The sequence below is a fragment of the Vanessa atalanta genome, chromosome 11 (genome assembly GCF_905147765.1).
Source record: "Vanessa atalanta chromosome 11, ilVanAtal1.2, whole genome shotgun sequence".
In the NCBI taxonomy this organism is placed as follows: Eukaryota; Metazoa; Arthropoda; class Insecta; order Lepidoptera; family Nymphalidae; genus Vanessa; species Vanessa atalanta.
In genome coordinates, this window is record NC_061881.1 from 1,866,629 (window position 1) to 1,888,391 (window position 21,763).

The 21,763-nt window shown below is 32.2% G+C and overlaps 1 protein-coding gene across 2 annotated transcripts in view; it reads right to left on the reverse strand.

Annotated features, from left to right (window-relative positions):
- Positions 1-944: 944 nt before the first annotated feature.
- LOC125067356 (neuropeptide CCHamide-1) overlaps positions 945-21,763 on the reverse strand; it is a 38,346-nt gene continuing 17,527 nt past the window's right edge. Inside the window, exons 3-8 of one of the 2 annotated variants that reach the window (XM_047675903.1) lie at positions 13,547-13,624; positions 9,205-9,240; positions 2,447-2,538; positions 1,875-1,957; positions 1,383-1,488; positions 945-1,160 (exon numbers count right to left, since the gene is read on the reverse strand). In XM_047675903.1, the coding sequence (XP_047531859.1) occupies positions 1,137-1,160; positions 1,383-1,488; positions 1,875-1,957; positions 2,447-2,538; positions 9,205-9,240; positions 13,547-13,624 (419 nt within the window). In that variant the 3' untranslated portion in view covers positions 945-1,136. The remainder of the gene's footprint in view (positions 1,161-1,382; positions 1,489-1,874; positions 1,958-2,446; positions 2,539-9,204; positions 9,241-13,546; positions 13,625-21,763) is intronic. The other variant, XM_047675904.1, reaches the window with a different exon arrangement.

Below are 21,763 nucleotides of genomic sequence, written 5' to 3' on the forward strand. Positions count from 1 at the left end.
TTCTGTCATTAAGGTTTGCTTTTAATCATATGCTCTTTGTATCAGTAACTTTTAAAACAGCAATACTATAATTTCTAGATATCTAAACATATATTAAAATTCTTAACGCGTTGGAACCTCTATTGTAGGGGCTCCTTTCTTATGGCAGTTGCCCTGGTCACCCTCCCCTAAAACCGGCCCTGGTCACCACACGTGTATTAAATACTTAACTATCATATTATTATCATTGGCCTTATCTCATATTTAGGGATCAAATGACGATTCAAGAGTGCTTGTACTTTTATTTGGACTGAGTTCATAATAGTTATCTCATATCTATAATCCTCAACTGTAATTATCTAGCTAAGTACGGCAGACCTATCAGCCTATGCATCGCCATGGGAATTACTTGAACGGTATAGAAGTTGATACTGCGCCGTCAGCGTTTTTAAATTATTTTCGACCAAGTCACATTAAATTAAATCAAAGTCAATGAATATGCCTTATATATTAGAGGCTTTTAATTATTATCAACACCAACAATGAAACATAAATGCATACATCACATGGTAGTACAATTTTTTTTCTAATTTATTTTCTAAAATGAAGTTAAAGAATCATACATTGAGCCAAAGTGTATATATTAATTTTAAAATTTCGTATACTATGATGTAATAGAAAAAGTATTTAAAGTACATTTTGGACATAATATATTGTGTGATAGTCAATAAAAAGTAAATAACAAACACTTGTAGTTATTAAAGTAGCTGTATGGTGTAATACCTTTGCCACTCTAGGAAGAGAGAATTTAAAATATTAATAAAGAAAAATAAACATTCAAAACTGACAGGGTTTTTTATTGAATATAATAATATTTAAGTATCATAATGATTTTATATTACATTATGATATTCATATTATTAGACAAATACAGCAAAAAATCATTGAATAATTAATGTCCAAGTTCTTGACAAACATGATTAAAAATTTATGTAAACATTAAATAACCAAGTTTCAACGGTAAATATTTATTAAACGTACTTATTCTATATATTACAAAGTCAATTACAACCCAGCCTTGTATTGACTATATCGTGGAGTATTAAACGAAAGTGGTTATGTTTCGGTTAAATTAAGGGTCAGTCCAGTTTGATAGTTCATTTCTCCACGGCTGCGGCTCTCTGGAAAAACGAAATAGACTTAAATCAAAACATGGATCTATATAGGCAGAGGCATGCGTCAAAATAGTTCGTGCACTTTTTAAAACAAAAAAATTAAGTGTAAAGTTTCGTGAACGGAGAAAAGTAACGTAAAATATTAGTTTCGTAAGCTGTGAACGAGATTAAAACGAGTTCATATGTTTTCTGACGGCAGTGTGTTATTTTTTCAAATATTTATCTTACCATGATTTGCCAAATCTTTATTCTGGACAGCATGTCGTCATCCAGCATAGGTTTAGCTTCAGCACCTCTCGTAGCAACAACAATGGGTACCTCTTCAGATTCGCTCCTGAAATATAATTACAATATGTCTTAGAAATATTTAATAATCATTTTTAAAATTTTATATTTTTAGTCAATTACTTCACTGATTTTGGAATTTTATTAATAATTGTTCTAAAATTCAAAAATATTTTGTTCAGGAATGGAAATCGATTTTATCATCATAATAAAGATAACTATTGTTGATTTAAAAGTCGAATAGTTGACCTGTAGTAGTCTCACGTTATCATATCTATAAAATAATACTTTCCCAATCAACAAAATTTTTAAAACCAATAAAATATCGTGTCTTTTGTAAAAACGTTTTATCCAACTAGTTTTTAATCCCATACAAAATAATACAAGTAACACCATCTATCAAGGCGATTCTGTACTACGTCGAAAGTTACTCACACAAACTGGTTGGATGAGGGAACATCATCTTCCACCCGGTAGATGTCGTTTTCGTTCGGACCGTCAAGATTTTGGGCACGAGTCTGAAAAAATAGATAGCGCTTTATGACCAACATTTTCAGACCAGCATTTCATTTTATCAAAAACTAGCTGTGTCCGCGACTTCGTGCGCGCTGTTTGGATTTAAGTTATTTGGATATTGTAGCGTGATTTTATTAATTTTAAATTGTAGAAAATGTTGTTTTGGTATATGTACCGTGTATACATACATATGCATTTAGTAAATATGGGTTATTTTAATATTACAAACAGACACTCCAATTCTATTATATGTATAGATAATTAAGTCATCTGACATTGTTGATAATAATAGTTTTATATAATTCAGACATTTTTTATGTGTTTTTAATTATCTGTGTTTTATTTGTAAATTTGCTTTTGTAACTTTTTTTTCGAATAATTTGTATTCGTGTGAAACAATAATTGAATGAATCAATGAACGATTGAATGTATTTTCTGAAAACGTTAAAAATCTGTACGTAAGATATAAAGTTTAATAAAAATATGCTTACCAGTTCGCTATTAGCTGCCATGCGACGCAGGATTCTAGTGATGTACCAGTCAGGAGCGGAAGCCGGGGCCTTGCCTGAGCGCTTCCCATGGGCTGAAATTATTAGAAACATAGTACATATATTATATGTATTTTACACCACGTTTATTTTACGGAGAAGGCTCGGGGCATATTCCCCTTCGCTGCACCAAAGTGACAAATTTTACATGACCCTTGCATGTACGTCATAATGTTGTTTGTTATTAGCACAGATTCAGCATATAAAAACTAGTGGTGCTGCCCATGGTTTGAACGTGTACTATTCGGTTAAGATGTGTTCTTACCACTTGATAAATTCGGATCATAAATAAAATACCATTAGTATTTTTGGGAAATGATGTTTACTACTTTAGCGTTAAAATCCATTTCCGAAAAGTACCATTATGGCGCTTTAGCCTTTCTTCCTTTCAATTGGCGATATGTAAGTATGAAGATTGCGCAAAATTGGTATTAAAAGAGTAGTCGATATTAAAAGACCCCCAAAATAACTATCAAGCTCGTTAAAATTGTATTTATGATTTTTTGATGTTGAACATGTATTATTATTATAGTATTGTTGCGCTTTGATAGTAAGACTGACTCTTATGACGTAACGGGAAACGACTTGATACTCTCTTATGCCGCCGCTCTCCACTACGCGGATATAATAAAATATATCGTTGTCATATTATATTATTATAAAAATAAGAAAAATAAATTTATTTCATACACGAAACTTTTATTTACTGTTAAAATGTATTTATTTAATTATACAATCGGATAAACCTGTGGGAATCAGTATTGATGACCAGCGCGCCCCTCTTACGCGCCATTATTCCGAGGAGCTCCCGGTCGTTGACCAAGGCGAGATTAGGGCGGCTCTAGAACAGCTTAAAAACAACAAAGCTCCGGGAGATGACGGAATCACAACAGAGTTGCTTAAGGCAGGCGGGACTCCGGTCCTGAAAGAGCTAGCAAGCCTCTTTAATTCCGTCATCCAACATGGCAAGACCCCGGAAACGTGGAGCGGGAGTGAGGTGGTACTGTTCTTCAAAAAAGGTGATAAAACCCTCTTGAAAAACTACAGACCAATCTCCCTCCTGAGTCACATGTATAAGCTGTTCTCAAGAGTCGTCACGAACCGTCTCGCCAGACGACTTGACGAGTTCCAGCCCCCAGAGCAAGCCGGCTTTCGATCAGGCTACAGCACGGTAGACCACATCCATACTGTTCGGCAGATTGTGCAGAAGACCGAAGAGTACAATCAGCCGCTGTGTATGGCTTTTGTGGATTACGAGAAAGCCTTTGATTCCATCGAAACCTGGGCAGTGCTCGACTCATTGCAGAGATGTCATATCGATTGGATACATCGAGGTACTGAAGTGTCTGTACAACGCCGCTACAATGACTGTCCACATCCAGGACTGAAAGAGGAAGGCGATCCAACTGCGCAGAGGGGTGAGACAGGGAGATGTAATATCCCCGAAACTGTTCACCAACGCGTTGGAAGACGTCTTCAAGACGCTGGATTGGACTGGATATGGAGTCAATGTAAGCGGCGAGTGCATCTCACACCTTCGATTCGCCGACGATATCGTCATCATAGCAGAGTCGCTGGAACAGCTAACCGAAATGCTGCGTAGCGTAAGCGATTCTTCCCGGCGTGTCGGTCTCGGTATGAACTTGGACAAGACCAAGGTCATGTTCAATAGGCATGTCGTGCCGGGGCCGATATACGTCGAAGGGAAACCTCTCGAAGTTGTCAGTGAATATACCTACCTAGGACAAGACGAAAGTCTTCAACCAATGCGTCTTACCTGCCATGACATACGGTGCCGAAACGTGGACACTGACTGCGGGACTAGTCCACAAATTCAAAGTCGCTCAGCGGGCTATGGAGCGAGCTATGCTCGGAGTATCTTTGAAGGATAAGATCAGAAATGAGATTATCCGGAAAAGAACCGGAGTCACCGACATAGCTTGCAAAATTAGCAGGCTGAAGTGGCAGTGGGCTGGTCACGTATGTCGTAGGACCGATGGCCGTTGGAGCAGACGAGTCCTAGAGTGGAGACCGCGAATCGGCAAACGCAGCGTAGGGCGCCCTCCAGCCAGGTGGACCGATGACCTCATGAAGGTGGCGGGGACCGACTGGATGCGGAAGGCGGAGGACCGGGAGCTTTGGCGCACCTTGGGAGAGGCCTATGTTCAGCAGTGGACAACGATTGGCTTTTGATTGATTGGATTGATACAATCATTCAATAGTAACAATTAATTTATATGTTTCACATTTTTCGGGCGCCCTCTGACGGCCATTTTTGATAATTTGGTTTAAGTAAAGATTTAATTGCCCACAATTACAATGAATACCTAACGATCTAATACATCAGAGCCCTGGTCTTTTAATATTCACGTCATCGTGTCGTTGACGTGTCGACGTAAATTCTTAATTAAATTTTATATAATGTTTTCTGACAGATGCGATTAAAATGACACCCCAAACCGACTTAGATTTTAATAAATACCTGTGCGTCATTAAATTATTTAACTTTATTAAAAATATATATATACTATTCAAATTATTTCTTTCCGTTTATTCGAATTTCAAAATGTTATACTATTTAAGTAAAAACATGTTGAGAGTAAAGTATTAAAAGGATAATTAATACATATTTATCTATGTATTTTATTATCAAATGTTTTGTATATAATTGAAATGCTTTCTCGTAAAATTTACACGACAAACATCTTAGCACAATCAAATGTAGAAAAGTCTAAGAGTTTATTTTTTAAATTCCAAGCAGCAATAGCAAAGACTGTACAGTTTACAGCATATGTAAGCCTAACTTTTGTACATACTACTCTATTATTTATAATGTATATTTCGATAAAAAAAAATTGACACATTGTGCAGATATTTATTTCATTTCATCTACTAATTGATTTTTTTGAAATCTTTCAACTGAATTTTGGAATTAGTTTTACAGACATACAATTATATAGAATCTTGAAAATGAAATCTTGAATCATGCATTTTATTCGTTTCGAAAATATCTGTTCTTATTTTAAATAAGGTAGTTCTATTTTTTATAAACATTGTTTATATAGATAATATTTACTAACCTCTACTAATATTATAAATGCGAAGGTAATTGTTTATTTGTCTTTACGACCAAACAACTTAACCAAATTTGATAAAATTTGGTATAAAGAAAGCTTGAACTCTGAGGAAGGACGATCACCCACTAAATATCGAACGACGCCGCATTCGATAACTAGTATTAAAAAAAGTATCACGTTAGTAAACTACAGGGTAATTCTTGTATGGGAAAATCGTTGTAAAATGTCGCAGGTGCATCGGACGTCGACGTATTAAGGGCTTAATGGAGCTTTGATAAAAATCACCAAGTCAATATAGCGGCTTATAATAAAAATACAGACATAAAAATACACACCAGTTTGAAACACTGGTAGCTTTTGTTGATGACAATCGAATTATACATGATGTGCGGTTTAAATTCTATTTTCATTTTTGTTAAGGAAACAAACGGTAAATGATAAACGCAATAAAATTTGAAATAATTTCTATACAAAACAATCAAGTTTCCTCTTAAAACTAATTCAGACGTAGCTATAATGAAAGCCGGGATGGAGCTAAGAATCACATCTTGTGTTAACCGATGATTCCGAGTTCAAACCCGGGAGAAGCTGTACTTAATTAATTTTCCTAATTTACGGTAAAATGAGAACATCGTGAGGAAACCGTTAAGTGGTGGATGAGAATCTGCCACGTGTAACCAATTTAGAGTAAACTACAAAACTTCTCAAAACGGAGGCATTTGCCCAGTTGTGGGATTTTGAACTGGTCACTTTATACATAGCAATAAACGTAGTATGTTATATTAGCTGGCCTAGAATCCTTATTTAGTTATGATGATGGATTAATATACACTTGGTAGCAGGTCTTTGTGCAAGCCTGTCTTATTGTTGTGTTCCAGTTTGAAGGGTGAACGAGCCAGTGTAACTACACAAGGGACTTAACATCTTAGTTCCCAAGGTAGATGGCGCATTAGCGGTGTAATGATTGTTTGATTTTTATTACAGCGCCAATGTCTACGCGCAATTGTGACCACTTAACTTCATGTGGCACATTCGATCACCCGCCTACTCATAAAAAACATATTACTATTTTTAAAAGTCTACATACTAGTTTGTATAAACTTCGAAATTGTAGAACTTGCACAAACCTTTGGATAAATGATCCAAATACGTCCCTACAGGGTCAATTTAAATTAAATAGCATAAGTCTTTTCTTGAGATTCAAGCTCACTCCATGATAAATCTCATCAAAATAAGTTCATTGAACAGTGATATAAAAATGTTTATTTTGCATTTTGAATATTAGTAAGGATTATTGTTTTATTTATGGTAAGTTGATCTTGGAGTTAAAAGTAATATTTGTTTTTATAATTTAAATGTTAAGGTACGAATAGTTAGACTCACACTGTTAATTTTTTTTTATTATTAACTGATAGAATATAAAAATTTTGAACTTTCAGTTTGAAATAGTTTTTTTCTTATTGAATCAGTTTAATACAGATTGCTTGCTCGTAAAACGATTTCATATCAAATTTATAGTTAAAGCACTTTATTACTGTAGTTTAGATTACGTCAATATTATTTAATAGCCCAATATAAAAGTACAAATATCAAAACATCAGAGTTTTAATTGAAGTAAAATTGATAGCGACTGATTAAACATTCGCTTCGAAAAATTATGTATATAAAAAAAAAATTAAAAAAAATAATTTACATTGACAAAAAATTTGACAGGCAATCCTCGTTATTAAAAAAGAAAACACCTTTGTTTTAAGCTATAATGTATACAATATTTCTGTTTATTAAGTATTTATAAATCTTTGCGAAAAATTTGCAAGTACTCGACGGATATGTGACTTCGTCAAATGCGCGGCATGAAACTTCTATTATTACTCGTCGCTGGATTAAACTGGCTTATATTAACGATATAATATGCTGATAAACGAATGGTTTTTCATTTATGTGTACCGTCGGCATTATAAAGGCTGTTATTTGTAAAATCAATATTGTAATGAAATATATTGACATTACAAAAAAAAAACTTATAATTAAACCAAAGATTAGTGTATGGCTGTATGAATTATTATTATTGTATATTAACGCGTCATCTTGGCTGTATGTTAAGAGCCAGAGTATCAGATATACGTACGTCCAGGCCGCTTATAAAAGTAAAAGAAAATAACTGAAATGACTTAATCTATACAAGATCTAAAAACATTATTAATGGTATCTGCCTATATTTTAAGACTAGGGATGGATTTTATACTATATAGGTATGTATGTTAACCGTTTTAGTAAAATATTTACATTTGATGTTGTAATAAAAAAATCTATTTGAGAACAAATTGCTTCTTTATGACCCTTGATCTTAAAAATAATCGAAAAGAACTGATTTCAGGTGGAAGGGCTTAGTGCGAGCCTCTCTGAATAGGTACCGTCCACTAAGCCGATATTCTACCACCAAACAAAACAGCAATACATAGGATTGTTGTGGTCCGGATTGAAGATCAAAAAGACCAATAAAGCGATGTTCGATGATAGAGTAGTGGATTGAGTGGTACCTTCTGAAATGGGCTTGCACAAAGCTACCACCGGCAATATTGACACGAGCTTTTATAATGTTACATGTTATTATTTCATTACACTAAATATAAATTGTATTTATATTAATACCTGGTTCCCTCCGTCTTTAATGAATGATTATGTGACGTCAGTAACCGATGGTTTTTGAGTGACGAGCAACGAGGCGTTAAAGTCTTTACTATAAGTTTTTACATCAAATACACGCGACTTCAATACTTAGAAAACGGTTTTTATATGCGTTTGATTTACATCTCGTAGTCAATTACCATCCATCGTAAAAGGACATAAGTATAACCACGCAAAAGTCGTTATACAACGTTTTTAAAATAATTTCAAATATAATAAGTTTTTATACTACATTCACTTCTAAAACTCGAATCCCTGATTTAATTAGGACTTTATTCTTTAGAATAATTAGGACTTTATAACTTATTACCTTTACAGGCTGTAACGTGAGCGATGTGACGTTTTTCCGTTTTCGTTGACGAACATACTTGGGAATGGGTTGCGCATAGTACTACCTGCTATTAATAGGTCCATAGAAATTATGTCGTATGGCTAATTTCTATTACGGCGACCAATCTCTTGGGAGATCAACGAACTGCGCAAAACAAATTAAAGTGCACAAGTGTGTGCAAAAACACAGGTGCACAATCTATTCCGTCATTCTCATAATCAGCATGGCCTGGTGCTAAAGCATACTTCGATAGCATACTTTTTGTAATAAAAATAGATATAATGAACAATTGTTGTTTGTTTATGTAGCATATTTGTAGGTATTATTATCGTTTTGTTAATATTTTTCTATATAATATAGGTAGGCGTGCAGGTAGGGTAAATGAGCCAACTGGTGGTAAGTAGTCATCGCCGATTCGTTACATCGCCAATGCGCCACCAACCTTGGGAACTAAGATGCTATATCCCTTATGACTGTACAAAGGCTTAAGTTAGTTAATCTTATGCCGATTAAACAAAAAAAATACTTTATTTATATTTTACTTTAATTGTTCTTTTATACCGTTTAGCACCAGGGCAAGGATGTATACGAATCTTTTCACTCACCTCCCCAACAAGAGTGTCCATAGCTCAAGCAGGAACCTGAAACACGATAAATGATTATATGACATAAATTATAATTGCTTATAAATGTGAAAACCCGGCTTGAATACATAGAACTAAATAAATACGGGTTATCATTTAAATTTTGTATAACATAAAACTTTTTCATAAACGTTGTAATTATCAAACATCTATAAGATTACCCGTAAACGTCAAACATGGCCGCCCGTTGAACTGTCATGTCATTGAATTTTATGGATTTAATATCGAAATATCTCGATTACACATAATATATTGTTGACAAAAAAATCATTATATTGTTTAAACTTTAAATAAAAACATAATAAGATAACTATTTACAAGAATCCAATGCAAAAATAATCATTCACATCATTCACAGGGAACCGCTATAACTAAACCTTTAGTTAAATTTACAAAATAAATTTAAAAATGGAACACAAAAATAAAAAATAAAAATTTAATACCATTTAATGGTAATCGTAAAATATATTGTCAGATAAAGGCGACGCACAAAGTACTTCTACTTAAGACGTAGAACGTATAGTGCATTGGCCTACAGTACCTCGTAAAGCTGTCATCGCTAGATGCACTACGGGAGTGTCTGCGTAATGTGCTTCCATAACCAGCCTAATGATAGTAACTAAGTTGACCGGAGTCCATGTGGTGAAACTGAACGGGCTATTGTTACCGAGGACTGTTCTAGAATGTTCATATGTATTATAAGATATGACGTTATTAGGAACTAGTTTATACTAGTTCAAACTAGTTATTACTAGTTTTTCGTTATATGAAATATTATATTGATTTGTTTTTCAGAAATAATTTAATGTATTTTAATTATCATAGTACTATTAAATATTTTTAATTTCTGTATCTACTATACTAACAATAACAAACATTTATATTTATATAAATAAACATATATAAATAGAATTTCATCGTATATAAGTCTCGACGATATATACGTTAAAAACACTCATTTATGCAGCTACATTATTATTTTTTTTATATATTTAATGAGCACATATCTGTAATCCATTTCAGAACGTTATTCGTATGTCTTTAAAAATGAATACAATATGTTATACCGCGAAAAAAAAAACGACAATCACCGAGTTAAGGTAAATGGGATTATTGTCAATTTTGATTTTATTTCGACCGCACGTTTATAAGGTTTATAAAATTAAACAAATAATAAAAAAAAAATCTGTGTTCTGGTGAGTTTTAAAGAGCGGAAAAAAATTACTGGCCGGTTAGAGAGTAGTGCTAAGACTGTATGAAAAAAAAAAAAAAAACGTAATCAAAATTAAATTGTTCTCGACATACTCAAATTCTTACTGAACTAATGTATACTATTTGATATTAAAAATTTCATTTAAAACAGTTTTCATCATTTTGGGTTTGAGTTTTATCAGTGCAATAAAAAGGCTGAATTGTTTCATTTGCATTTTGAAGCAAATCTAATGATAGCAACATTTATTCAAGATTTAAATGAAATCTGTTTATAATAGTATTATAAAGCAAATTTTCAAATTTCGAACGCTTTGTCACAGACATTTGAATGATTTCCCAGGCGTATATTTTTATGAATATAATTTCTTTGAGCGAATTCAATTGTATCTCAGGATAGTTTTATCGTGACATCTTTCACATTGACTTCCTTTGTTTAGATACTTAATATATCCTGAATACGTTTGTGTCGTGTGATAAATTTAGTATTTGAATAAAGTATTTTGTTCTACTAAACTGGTACTAAAATAATTTTAATTTATTTTTAAGTATAAAAAAATTGTATGTGGCAGATTTTAAATAGTCTTTCTTCGAAACGACAAATAAGAAGAAGTTTTCAAATTTTTCTGAATTTATATAATATGTTCGTATATAACTTTTTTGTATATTAATCTTTTACTGAGTTTCTTTCGCTATTTCGCTTTTCGCGTTTCATTTGACAAGCAATAAGTAAGTGTAATGCTTCTATATTGAATAAAGGAGTTTGAGTTTAATCGTTTTATTTTTTATTTTAATTGCATTGGATTCGATACAAGTCCAAGGTAGTAACTACATTTCATTGTCATTGTTAAGATTGTATATATCGGCATTTTTTAAAGTGAAATTAAGTTTATTGGATTTTTTATTTAATTTAATATTTTTTCAAGCTGTTTCACGTCATTGAAATAAGCTTTATTCTTAACTTTTTATATGTATATAAATAAAGTATATTTTATTTCATAGTTTTATATTATTTAAAAATACCAAGAGTGTCAGACTTTCTGTATTTATAAAAATAAGGTTAATAAATGTTTAAATTATAACAATCAATTATATAAAAACTTTTTGACCCCTTATAAAAAAAAAAAAATAGTTTCTAACGAGCCGTCACTTAAGATATTAATGTTTAGATTGCATGTCAGCACTCGACTGCACTTTCCTTAATAAATGAGTTAGTGTCAATCGATAACAACACTTATTGGCTATTATTAAAAATGAAAAAAAAAAACCATTATAAATCATTTCGAGTCAAAGGCATTTGAAGTTCCTCACAAATCTCACGAAGTTCTTATTCTCGTAACAAAAACCATAAATATTTAACGTTTTAATTAGATAAATTTTTACAACCTTTAAACATCTAATGTGTGTAATTTATTATGTATTTTTTTTGTGTGGCAACGTCATGGTAACTGTTCTTCCATAGACATGGTGCTGTAAGAGATATAAGCCATTCCTTGCATTGCCAATGTTCGCCCAACCTTGGGAACTAAGATGTTATGTACTGTGCCAGTACCCAATGTACTTATTCACTCATTCGCCCTTCAAATTGGAACATAACACTACATAGTATTACTGTTTGGGGGTAATAAGTGGTGTATGGATGACTGTTGGCAAATGTTTTTATAACAATGGTTAAAAAGTACGAGGTCCTTATTTCACCCGTACAAAGTCGGAATGGGTTACACATAAGACGTTACTCGCGTTTTTGATTGTAAAAATTTACTATTGGTTTAGATGGACAGTGCAGACCTTAGAAGTATATATGAAAGAAACTCCGCAGGATTTTTTTTAAACTCATAAATGACAATTATATTTTCCAATAACATTGATAGCATTGAGTTTTTATTTGAAATCGGTCGAAGGAAATCGTTTCAATATATCCTCAAATTATCTGAACAAATATCTAAATATGTTTCGAATACAAAGAGCCAAGAATAAACGGCACTTATGTCACGAGAATAAATAAATAAAAAATATTTGTATACGAATCCAAACTTGTTTTTTTGAATGTTAAGATCGTATATGGTGAAATAAGTTTTCTTTACATAGACACCTAATAAAATAATTAATATCTGTTTGTCAAAAAATTACTAAAATAAATTAGTTTCTTTAAATATTTTCAAAATAAGAACATAAATTCGAAATTTATTTTAAAAACATTTTAAGAAAAAAAATAAGACTTTTTGAAAATTAATTAAATGAATAAAATTAACAGCCTTGACAATGCACTTGAATTAATAAATAATGTAAAAACTTCCGCGAAACAATCCAACAAGGCTAAACTGTTTCAATGGAAAACATAACAATTATAATGCATACATGCACAGTAATAAATGGCCGGGTGCTTTTTATAAAATGATAATTTCTATTTGACTACCTTGTTAAGCCGTTAACTACAAGTGCAGAGTATTTTTCAACAGAGGTAGCGATAAAGTGTGATTTATTTTCTACAGTGCATTGAATCTTATTTACAGCAAAGCGCATGCTTTTTGTTCATCGTACTGCTCCACATGGCTCAAAAAGTCAAAAAATATATTTTCTCTGTAATAATATGTCTATAATTAGTGACATTAACATAAAATTACTTTGTTATCTATCAGTAACAGCAGCACTAACTTCTGTTGCGGTAGAATATTTGATGAGCCCACTTTTTTATTTACACTTGTGATAACTGTAATTAAATGTTTACAACATTTGTTGCTGCCTACTTTATTAAAAGTAACTTCTGTTTAAGCGCCCTCTTAAGTTTTATCCATGAGACTGTTTTAACGCAAGTTTATGTATACGTCTGTCTTGCAATTTAATCCAACGAATGTTCTTCATCGCTGAGTGAGATGGTGAGTGAGATGGTGAATGAGATGGAGTAAGATGCTTGCTTGGATTGAACCGTTTCAATTCTTCTTGTTCTACTCACTGCGCCACCCCAGCTCAAGTTAACATCAAATGTGCAGCTACTAACTATAAGTGCTTACAATGTAATCGATAGTTATCAATAACTACGTAGTGTTATCTACAAGCAAGTTTGAGCCACGTGTTGAACAGGACGAAGCCATACCTCCGCGTTGGCTGCGCCACCCGTTGACTTTCTGAATAAGATTCGATGCCTTGCTACCTCTACTGTTAATTCTCTGCTCTGTGGATTAGATAGATTATTAATTAATGTTTGAAATTTGGCGGGAAATTCGCTAAATCGAATATGTTCTTTTTTTAAATCATCACAAAACAATAGCAGGGAAATAGGATTTCACATAATAATTTTTAAAACGTTTTGGGGAAAACTGCTCGAGGTATAATATTTTGGGAAGCGTGTTTTTTTATGTAGGTCTGTGTAAGTTTATTTTTTTATTGAAATTAGGAGCATTAATTTCTGATATGAATTTATTATATTCAAATATGAACTTTTTGGTTATTTTATTTGTGTAATAAAACATTGAGTATATCGAAATATAAAGGGATTATATTAAAATGGTCTATTGTTTAATATGCTCAGTATTGTGACGGTAATGCCGACTCTAATCCAGCAAGGATTATATAAATCCATGTAAATTGTGTTAATATTGAATCTGTTCATTTATGAACATGTTCAAAGGTTAACGCTATTATCAAATGTCGCCGTCAGTTTACGCTATATTATATTTCCTAATAATAATACAACTCAAAAAAACCTTTCACCACGAACTGATATAAAGTTTAGGAACGTATTCGTAACGTAACCAACACACAAACATTTTTTTTATTGAAATTAATTATTATGTGACAAAAATGTATCTATAGAGTAATAATGTTAAATTAATTAAATTAATTTATTTAAAAACTACGTATTTTTATAGCGATGGCATAAATGGTTTTGATCCAGCTTAATGCATAATTCATTAAAGTATTATTATTGTACCATACTAATACAATAATTTATATTAGAATTACAACTATTGTATAAGCCATTCCTGATGATCAAACTTGCAAACTTTAAGATCTATCTATGAATATATAATTCATAATTTTTGTTACGTCATAATGTCGTTAGACGTATCGCTTATTATCGCCTAGCAATGTGGTGAACGACCCTGGTACCTACCTATTTTTGACTGAGACTAGAAAACTCCACAGATTATTTAGTACACATGTGTGATCGTATACAAATACTCTCTTTTTCAATACTCTGATACTCCGGTGAAGCGATAATCGACACAATGTCTTCACAGTAAGATCCAGATCTCTTTATTCTCTGGTTCGATCTAGTATTTGAAGGCTATATTCTATACTGATGTTACAAACAGGTAAAATTTGTTTTTTTGTATGTAGTAGGTAACTTCCCGAATTAAAGATCCGATTCTATTTTTTTTTTCTCATTGGTAGGGCTACATTATTCGTGAGTGTTATATGGTATGAGCCGAGATGGTCCAGTGGTTAGGACGCGTGCATCTTAACTGATGATTTCGGGTTCAAACCGAGGCAGGCACTACTGAATTTTCATGTGCTTAATTTGTGTTTATAATTCATCTCGTGCTCGGCGGCGAAGGAAAACATCGTGAGGAAATTCTGCCACATGTGTATGGAATATGCTCTAAACCTTCTCCTCAAAGGGAGAGGAGGCCTTAGCCCAGCAGTAGGAAATTTACAGGCTGCTAATGTAAAATGTAATGGTATAAGTTATATTGATATCATATTATTTTATTTGTCCCAGCTGTGTCGATACTGTTGCTGCTGGTAAATAATATGTTTAAGGTAGAGTTTGTTAAAAAAGAATTAATTGCAAGAGACTTGTATAAGACCAGAATTAAGTTGAAATAATAAAGATTATATTTAAAAATAGAGAGTACATTTATAAAGTTCAATTGTGATAAGGACAATACTGTTACCCTTTTAACAAATAAAGATCGGCGTCCTGCAGCTTAATGTCGTTTTAAATGCTTATTGAGCTTGTATTGGGAAAATTGCCTTCTCGAATTATTTTCAAGCCGATTACATGGGAAGTGTAATAACCATCACTTGTTTACGATGATACAAATTGTATTTGAAACGTGGGATCGTTCACCTCGTATTTGTGGACATTTTATTTGTTGAATAGTATTTTTTTATACAGTAGATCCTCGATTATACGAACCCTCAATTATCCGAACAATGACTCAAATTATCCGAACGCATAATTATCCGAACGCTGGAGCGTTGTAGCTGTTCGTCAATTAAGAAATAAAGATATTCTAAGAAAAAAAAAAAATTATAAAATTGCACTTGAGTTTATTAAGATGTTTTATATTACAACGTTTTATATTTAAATATTTATATCAATTTTTAGTAGACTGTACTGTTTTTATGTGAAAAGGTTTCCGATTTTCCGTTTTGATTATCCGAACTAGTCTCGGTTCCAATTAGTTCGGATAATCGAGATTCTACTGTATAAAAGTTATAATATTAGACTATATTGTACGTTTCTTCCTGTTTTTGTTAATAATATTATTAAATGGTTTGCATAACTCGTCTGGATGGCAAAAAACTTTATCTAGATAGAAAATTTAGGTTATTTATTAGGTGGTAGGGCTTTGCGTCACGGTAGCATGCTAAAGCGATCCCGTGGTGTCCGCCTCTGAGACGGACAGGGTACCACTAGTTTTTTAGTGGGTATTACAGTGTACCGGGGTCAAATCTTGGGCGCCGGCGAGTCCCACATACCCTCCACCCCCTCACTTCCACGAAGAAGAAACGCGTAACGCGTTTTTCGAGTGATAAAAAAAGTGTGTTAGCGCTTTATGCAAGCCCGTCTTGGTAGATACCACCGACTATTATACTACTGCCAAGCAGTTATACTTAGTATTTTCATATTCCGGTTTGAAGGGTTAAAGAGACAGTGTGACTGTATACATATGGAACGTAACATCTTAGTTCACAGGGTAAGTGGTGTTTTAGTTACGTAAGAAATAATTAAAATAAAATTTAAAAAACTATTAATTTAGAAGGCAGAGCTGTATGTAAAAAATATATCATTTAAAAATTTGGTATATAAGTGTATATACGAAAATGAAACGAATAATCTACAGTACCTACGATCTTCCTACGAAAGCATACTTAAACTATATATTTAATTACTTTCAGAAATGCCAGTCCATATTTTTCATGTATGCATGTATGCATAACGCATAATGCATAAACTCGATGACATATACGATTTTTACATTTTCAAATGTTAGATATAGTTGCATTTCACTTTAAATAGTAAAGGTAGAAATAAAAACCTGCCATTGCAATTAAAAGTTGCAATTAAAATCGCGCCGGCTCACCAGATCACAATATTTTATTGATTTGTTGTTTTGTAAATGACTAGTTTTTGCCCGCGGGTTCACTCGCGTGTTAGAAGTTAATCGTCAGATGTTAGGTATACAAAGTATATAAAGTATATTTATCTTAGAGTTTAAGCTTACTTCATGCGGAATTTTATCAAATTCGGTTCAGTAGTTTGGTCGTTGAAGAGCAACAAACAGACAGAGCTACTTTCGCATTTATAATATTTGCTAAATACAACGTAAAAGACTACGTACTAGTAGTTTAAGGATATCATTTCAGAAGGTATTTGATACATTCAATAATAAATATATATTTATGGATATTAATATGATTAGTCTTATCTTAAAAATATAACGATATCGAAGTCATATACAACTTATAATTTATGACACTTAATATAAAGTACGACAGACTTAGTTTTTCTAGATTCCGACTGATTCTATATTACAAATTGGTGAAAAAAAAAACAAACAGTTTAACAAAAGAGTTTTTTCATTTTTTTTATTTGCATTAATCTATCTGATGCTGAATGTGTTTTTTATAATAGTACTAACTTTTTCTATAGAAGCCGATGTATAAAGGTGTGTCACAACACCAGTTGGTAGTCCTACGATCGAATTAAATTAAAAAAAAAATAGCACGAATACAATTAGTAGCTACGATACTCTGTGCATATCGTGTTTAGACCTACCTCAACACACACGTCAGTTCTTTAACAACAACTTTACCGAGAAGTCCACGACCTTAGTTAATTAATAAAAACTAATTAATAAACATGACTCGAAGTTTAAATGCATATAATAATTGAATACAATTTTTTCCACTTTTTTTTCATTCTATTTCCTAGCATTCGTTTGTAGGTTGGTTTTTCATCGTTTCGATAACATTGTTGCTGTAATAGCAATAATAAGTTGGTTTTCTATAAGCGTCATGACCCCCCTATTTATTTAGTTGTAAATTCAATTTTTTATAATTAATATAAATTTCCTACAACACAATAGCATGGATATATTTCTTTTTTTTTCTTTATTTGGATGTAATTGCAAGATATTTTTTATAGATAACATTTTATTGCTAACGTTTAAAATCTTATTTATAAACGATTATTTATATATTTTATTAGTGTGAATGTACTCCTTCTGGTCAAAAGACTCCGGTTAGGGAGAAGATTTGGGGGTTGATTTGTCATATTGGACTACATTTTCATGAGCTATATAATATTGTTGACACAAGAACGCGCGCCGTTCCACGTTAAATAATCAACGTGCATTAATATGAGTGACGCTTGTGCTTACAATATATCTTAGTGTGCGTGAGGCGAGTACTTACCATAAGAGTAAGGACAGCAAAAAAAAATCAGATTATATAATTACTATCAACATGATCATTTGAAGGGGAGGGGTGCGCTTTTGTAAGCGAATAGATCTATACGCTATATGATCTATGCACCAGTATATAGGGTAAGTCTACCAAGTTTGGTCCATCACTTGGTAATCTGGTCAACGTAATTCGAAAATGTCACAAGAGTTTATGTGACCTAATAACTTTTCAGTAAATATTTGTCATATTAACGACGTATATTAAACGCAAGGTTCAATATGAATGGTAAACACATATAATTTATGACTTTATTATTATTTACTTTATTTGACAACAATAATGAATAAAACTGTATATAAATATATGTATATAAAGAGCTGATACGAATGGATTACTGATTAGGAAATTATATAATAATATATCTTTGCGGTATGGCTTTGTGCAACCACATCTGGGTATGTACCCTCCCATCAGATATTCTAACGTCAAACAGATTACTGTTTGACGTTAGAATATCTGATGAAAGTATTTATATTGTTGTGTTCTGGTTTAAATTGTGAGTTAGCCAGTATAACTACAGGAACGAGAGACATAACATAACATCTTAGTTTTCAATGTTGGTGTTGCATTGGTTATATAAGAAATGATTAGAAATTCATACGCGAATATGGCGCCAATGTCTATAATCACTTACCATCAAAAATAAAACCTTTATTCAAGTAGACTTTTAATTTTCGAATTTAATTTATGAAATTCAAATCCTTTACGCGATACGTTACTACCTACGGAAACTTGTTTCGAGAACGCACTGCAAAGGCACAACTCACCTAAAACATATATTATTTACTTAAATTTAATAAATAAGAACATAATAATAATAAAACAAAATATTAAACTCAATATAAAATGTACAAATTAATCTTCTTAACTAACTTAAAATAGAGATTTTTTAAAGTAACAACATCCATATTCTAGTTCATTATCAAACTGGTCAAATTATAATCAGAAACACGTAAATAATAAAATCATATTTTATTCCAACACTACATATAATAATATATATATGTATGACTATGTACTTATTTAAAGTTTGGAAGGATGTTAGGATGTTTGCTGAACGGATCTAAATGAAATATCGCACAGAGATTATAGTATTGAATACAACATAGGGGACATTTTTTCCTCTAACGCCTACCTCCTTTCCCCCCTAAACTATCTATACATAAATCAACATTGTTGCAAATAATAAATATTTCATAGAGCGAAAACAATAAATTAAATAAATAAAAATAGCACGTAGTTAAACCTGCGATCAAATCATTTAAGCTAGTTACAAAAAGTCCTAACTAATTTCCCCAACAATAATAAAATATTTGCGCTGTCAAAACTTATAACATTATGGAATAATTTTGTACGTGTGTTTTGTTCTTTGTTAACAATATAAATTAAATCACGTCAAATAAGTTATTGAGGCCCGGGGGAAAGATCCTCATCGAAGATGTTACTTTTGAGCGGACAACTACGATAATAGTTTAAGTAAAGTAAATGTTTTAACAACCTCGTTGGTCTCGTGACTAAAATATAAGAACGCAGATCTCGAGGTATTAGGTTTACACCTCAGGTCAGCCGGTATAAGGTTATTGAGTTTTTCTGTCGAAAAAATCAGAGTAACAGCCCATAGTCTGTAAAGTGAGTAATGTTAATGATTCTACGCGCCGTGCATTAATATGTGCTGTGCAGTTGGGTAGTCTATTTTGAAATTAGAAGCCGTGAACGAAAACCGTCAGCGACATCATGATCATTATATAAGAATAATGGCTAAAACAGTTTTTGGGTTACGGAGAATTTCTCGATAGAAAAACCCGATAACTAACTATCGGCCTGATCTGGGGTTTGATCCCATCAAGATCTGCTACCTCATATCTAGCCAGTAGACCAACGAAAGTTATAATAACTATTCCAAATAGAAAAAAAAATAGAATTACTGGTGTAATGTTTTTCTATATTTTAAATATTTAATTATAATTGCTCTCACTTAAATAGTTATTTTAATGTCATATATTATATAGTATGAAATAGTTTTAATACAATGTCTATATACGAATAAAAAAACCTAATGGATATTAGTCTAATCCATTTGTTATCGAAGAGAATGAAGTCATACAATTTCTTAAGGAAAAATAATATACCGACATTATTGACGAGAAATATTGAACTCAGAAAATATTTATGTTATTATAAAAATATTACATTGAAACTTCAGTCAGACGGACAGTCAGACAGTCTGGTAAATCAGCCACTTGATGGTAAATGGTGATCACAAATCCAACACCAATGTTGGGATGTTATATTCCTTGTACGCGTGGTAACATAACATAACACACAATAATACTTAGTATGGTAATTATGGGCTTACACCTACCACTTGTAGTTTAGTAAAACTTCGCGACATAAGTAAATTTTCAAAGTAACGGACGCAAAAATGTATACAATTGAAAGAAAAAAGCGTTCGATGTTCAAACCTGAAAAAAGGTTTACGGACTTTTTGTTAAATTTATGGTTTTTTTGTGGGACTTTGTGCTAGCCCGTTTGGGTAGGTAACATCCAGTTGTCAGATATTCTACCGCCAAACAGCTATATTAATATTGTTGTATTCCGGTTTGAGTGAGCCAGTGTAACTACAGGCACGAGTGACATAACATCTTAGTTCCCAAGGTCGGTGGCGCATTGGCGATGTAAGGGATGATATTACTTTACCGATACTCAGTAGAATTTACGTGGGAATATTAGATAAGGCTTTTGTATTAAAAGAGCTACCTATTAGTTAGTGGCGCCAGGGCTTTTAATCAAAAGGCAAACAGACATCCTTTTAACGTTATGTGATATTATATGATTTTTCACACTACATGCAGTACTTGAGTCGTACTCACGGGAGCTTAATTTAAATCGATCAACTGATAAATCGTTTAAACTGTAAATATATTTTAACCCAATTCAAGCAAGTCTATTGAATAACAAATTTCCATTTTTCAACTTTCTGTGTTAACTTTATGTTAAAGGAGAATATTCGTTTAACTAAAATCTATGTAACAGGTCATACTTTCAAATATCATATGATATAAATACTTATTTGTTGCTTTCGATGGAGATCCTGTGTTAACAATTTTTGAATAAAAATTTGGTAATCCAGTAAAGCGCCTGCCTCTGAACCTGACCTCTTTGGCCCGACCTATCAGGCTATGAGGGTAAGGGTAAGAGGAAGAGGTACACATTTGGACTATAACATATCTGCATTTAGACAACCAGAGAAAAATAGATCTCTTTCAGATTAGTCTCGGTTAATTTGATAAGGAATTAATTATGTTTAATGGAAACCAGAAAGCAAGTCTAAGCAATATAATTTAATAACGATAACATATATATTTATTATATAATGGGGGTTAGTTTATTAGTATATGGTTAGTTACACCATCACCTTGTTTTATATACACCATGTATATAAAACAAGGCGTCTGAGAGGCGATAATATTAAATAACGACAGACATAAAGCGTCGGCGAGATATTGTGATAACGAAGCGTGCGGGTATTTCTTTTATTTAAAACTTTTTGAAATTAACATAATATTATAAATTATGCAGTAAGTTGTTTGTATGTTACCTTATCACAATTAAG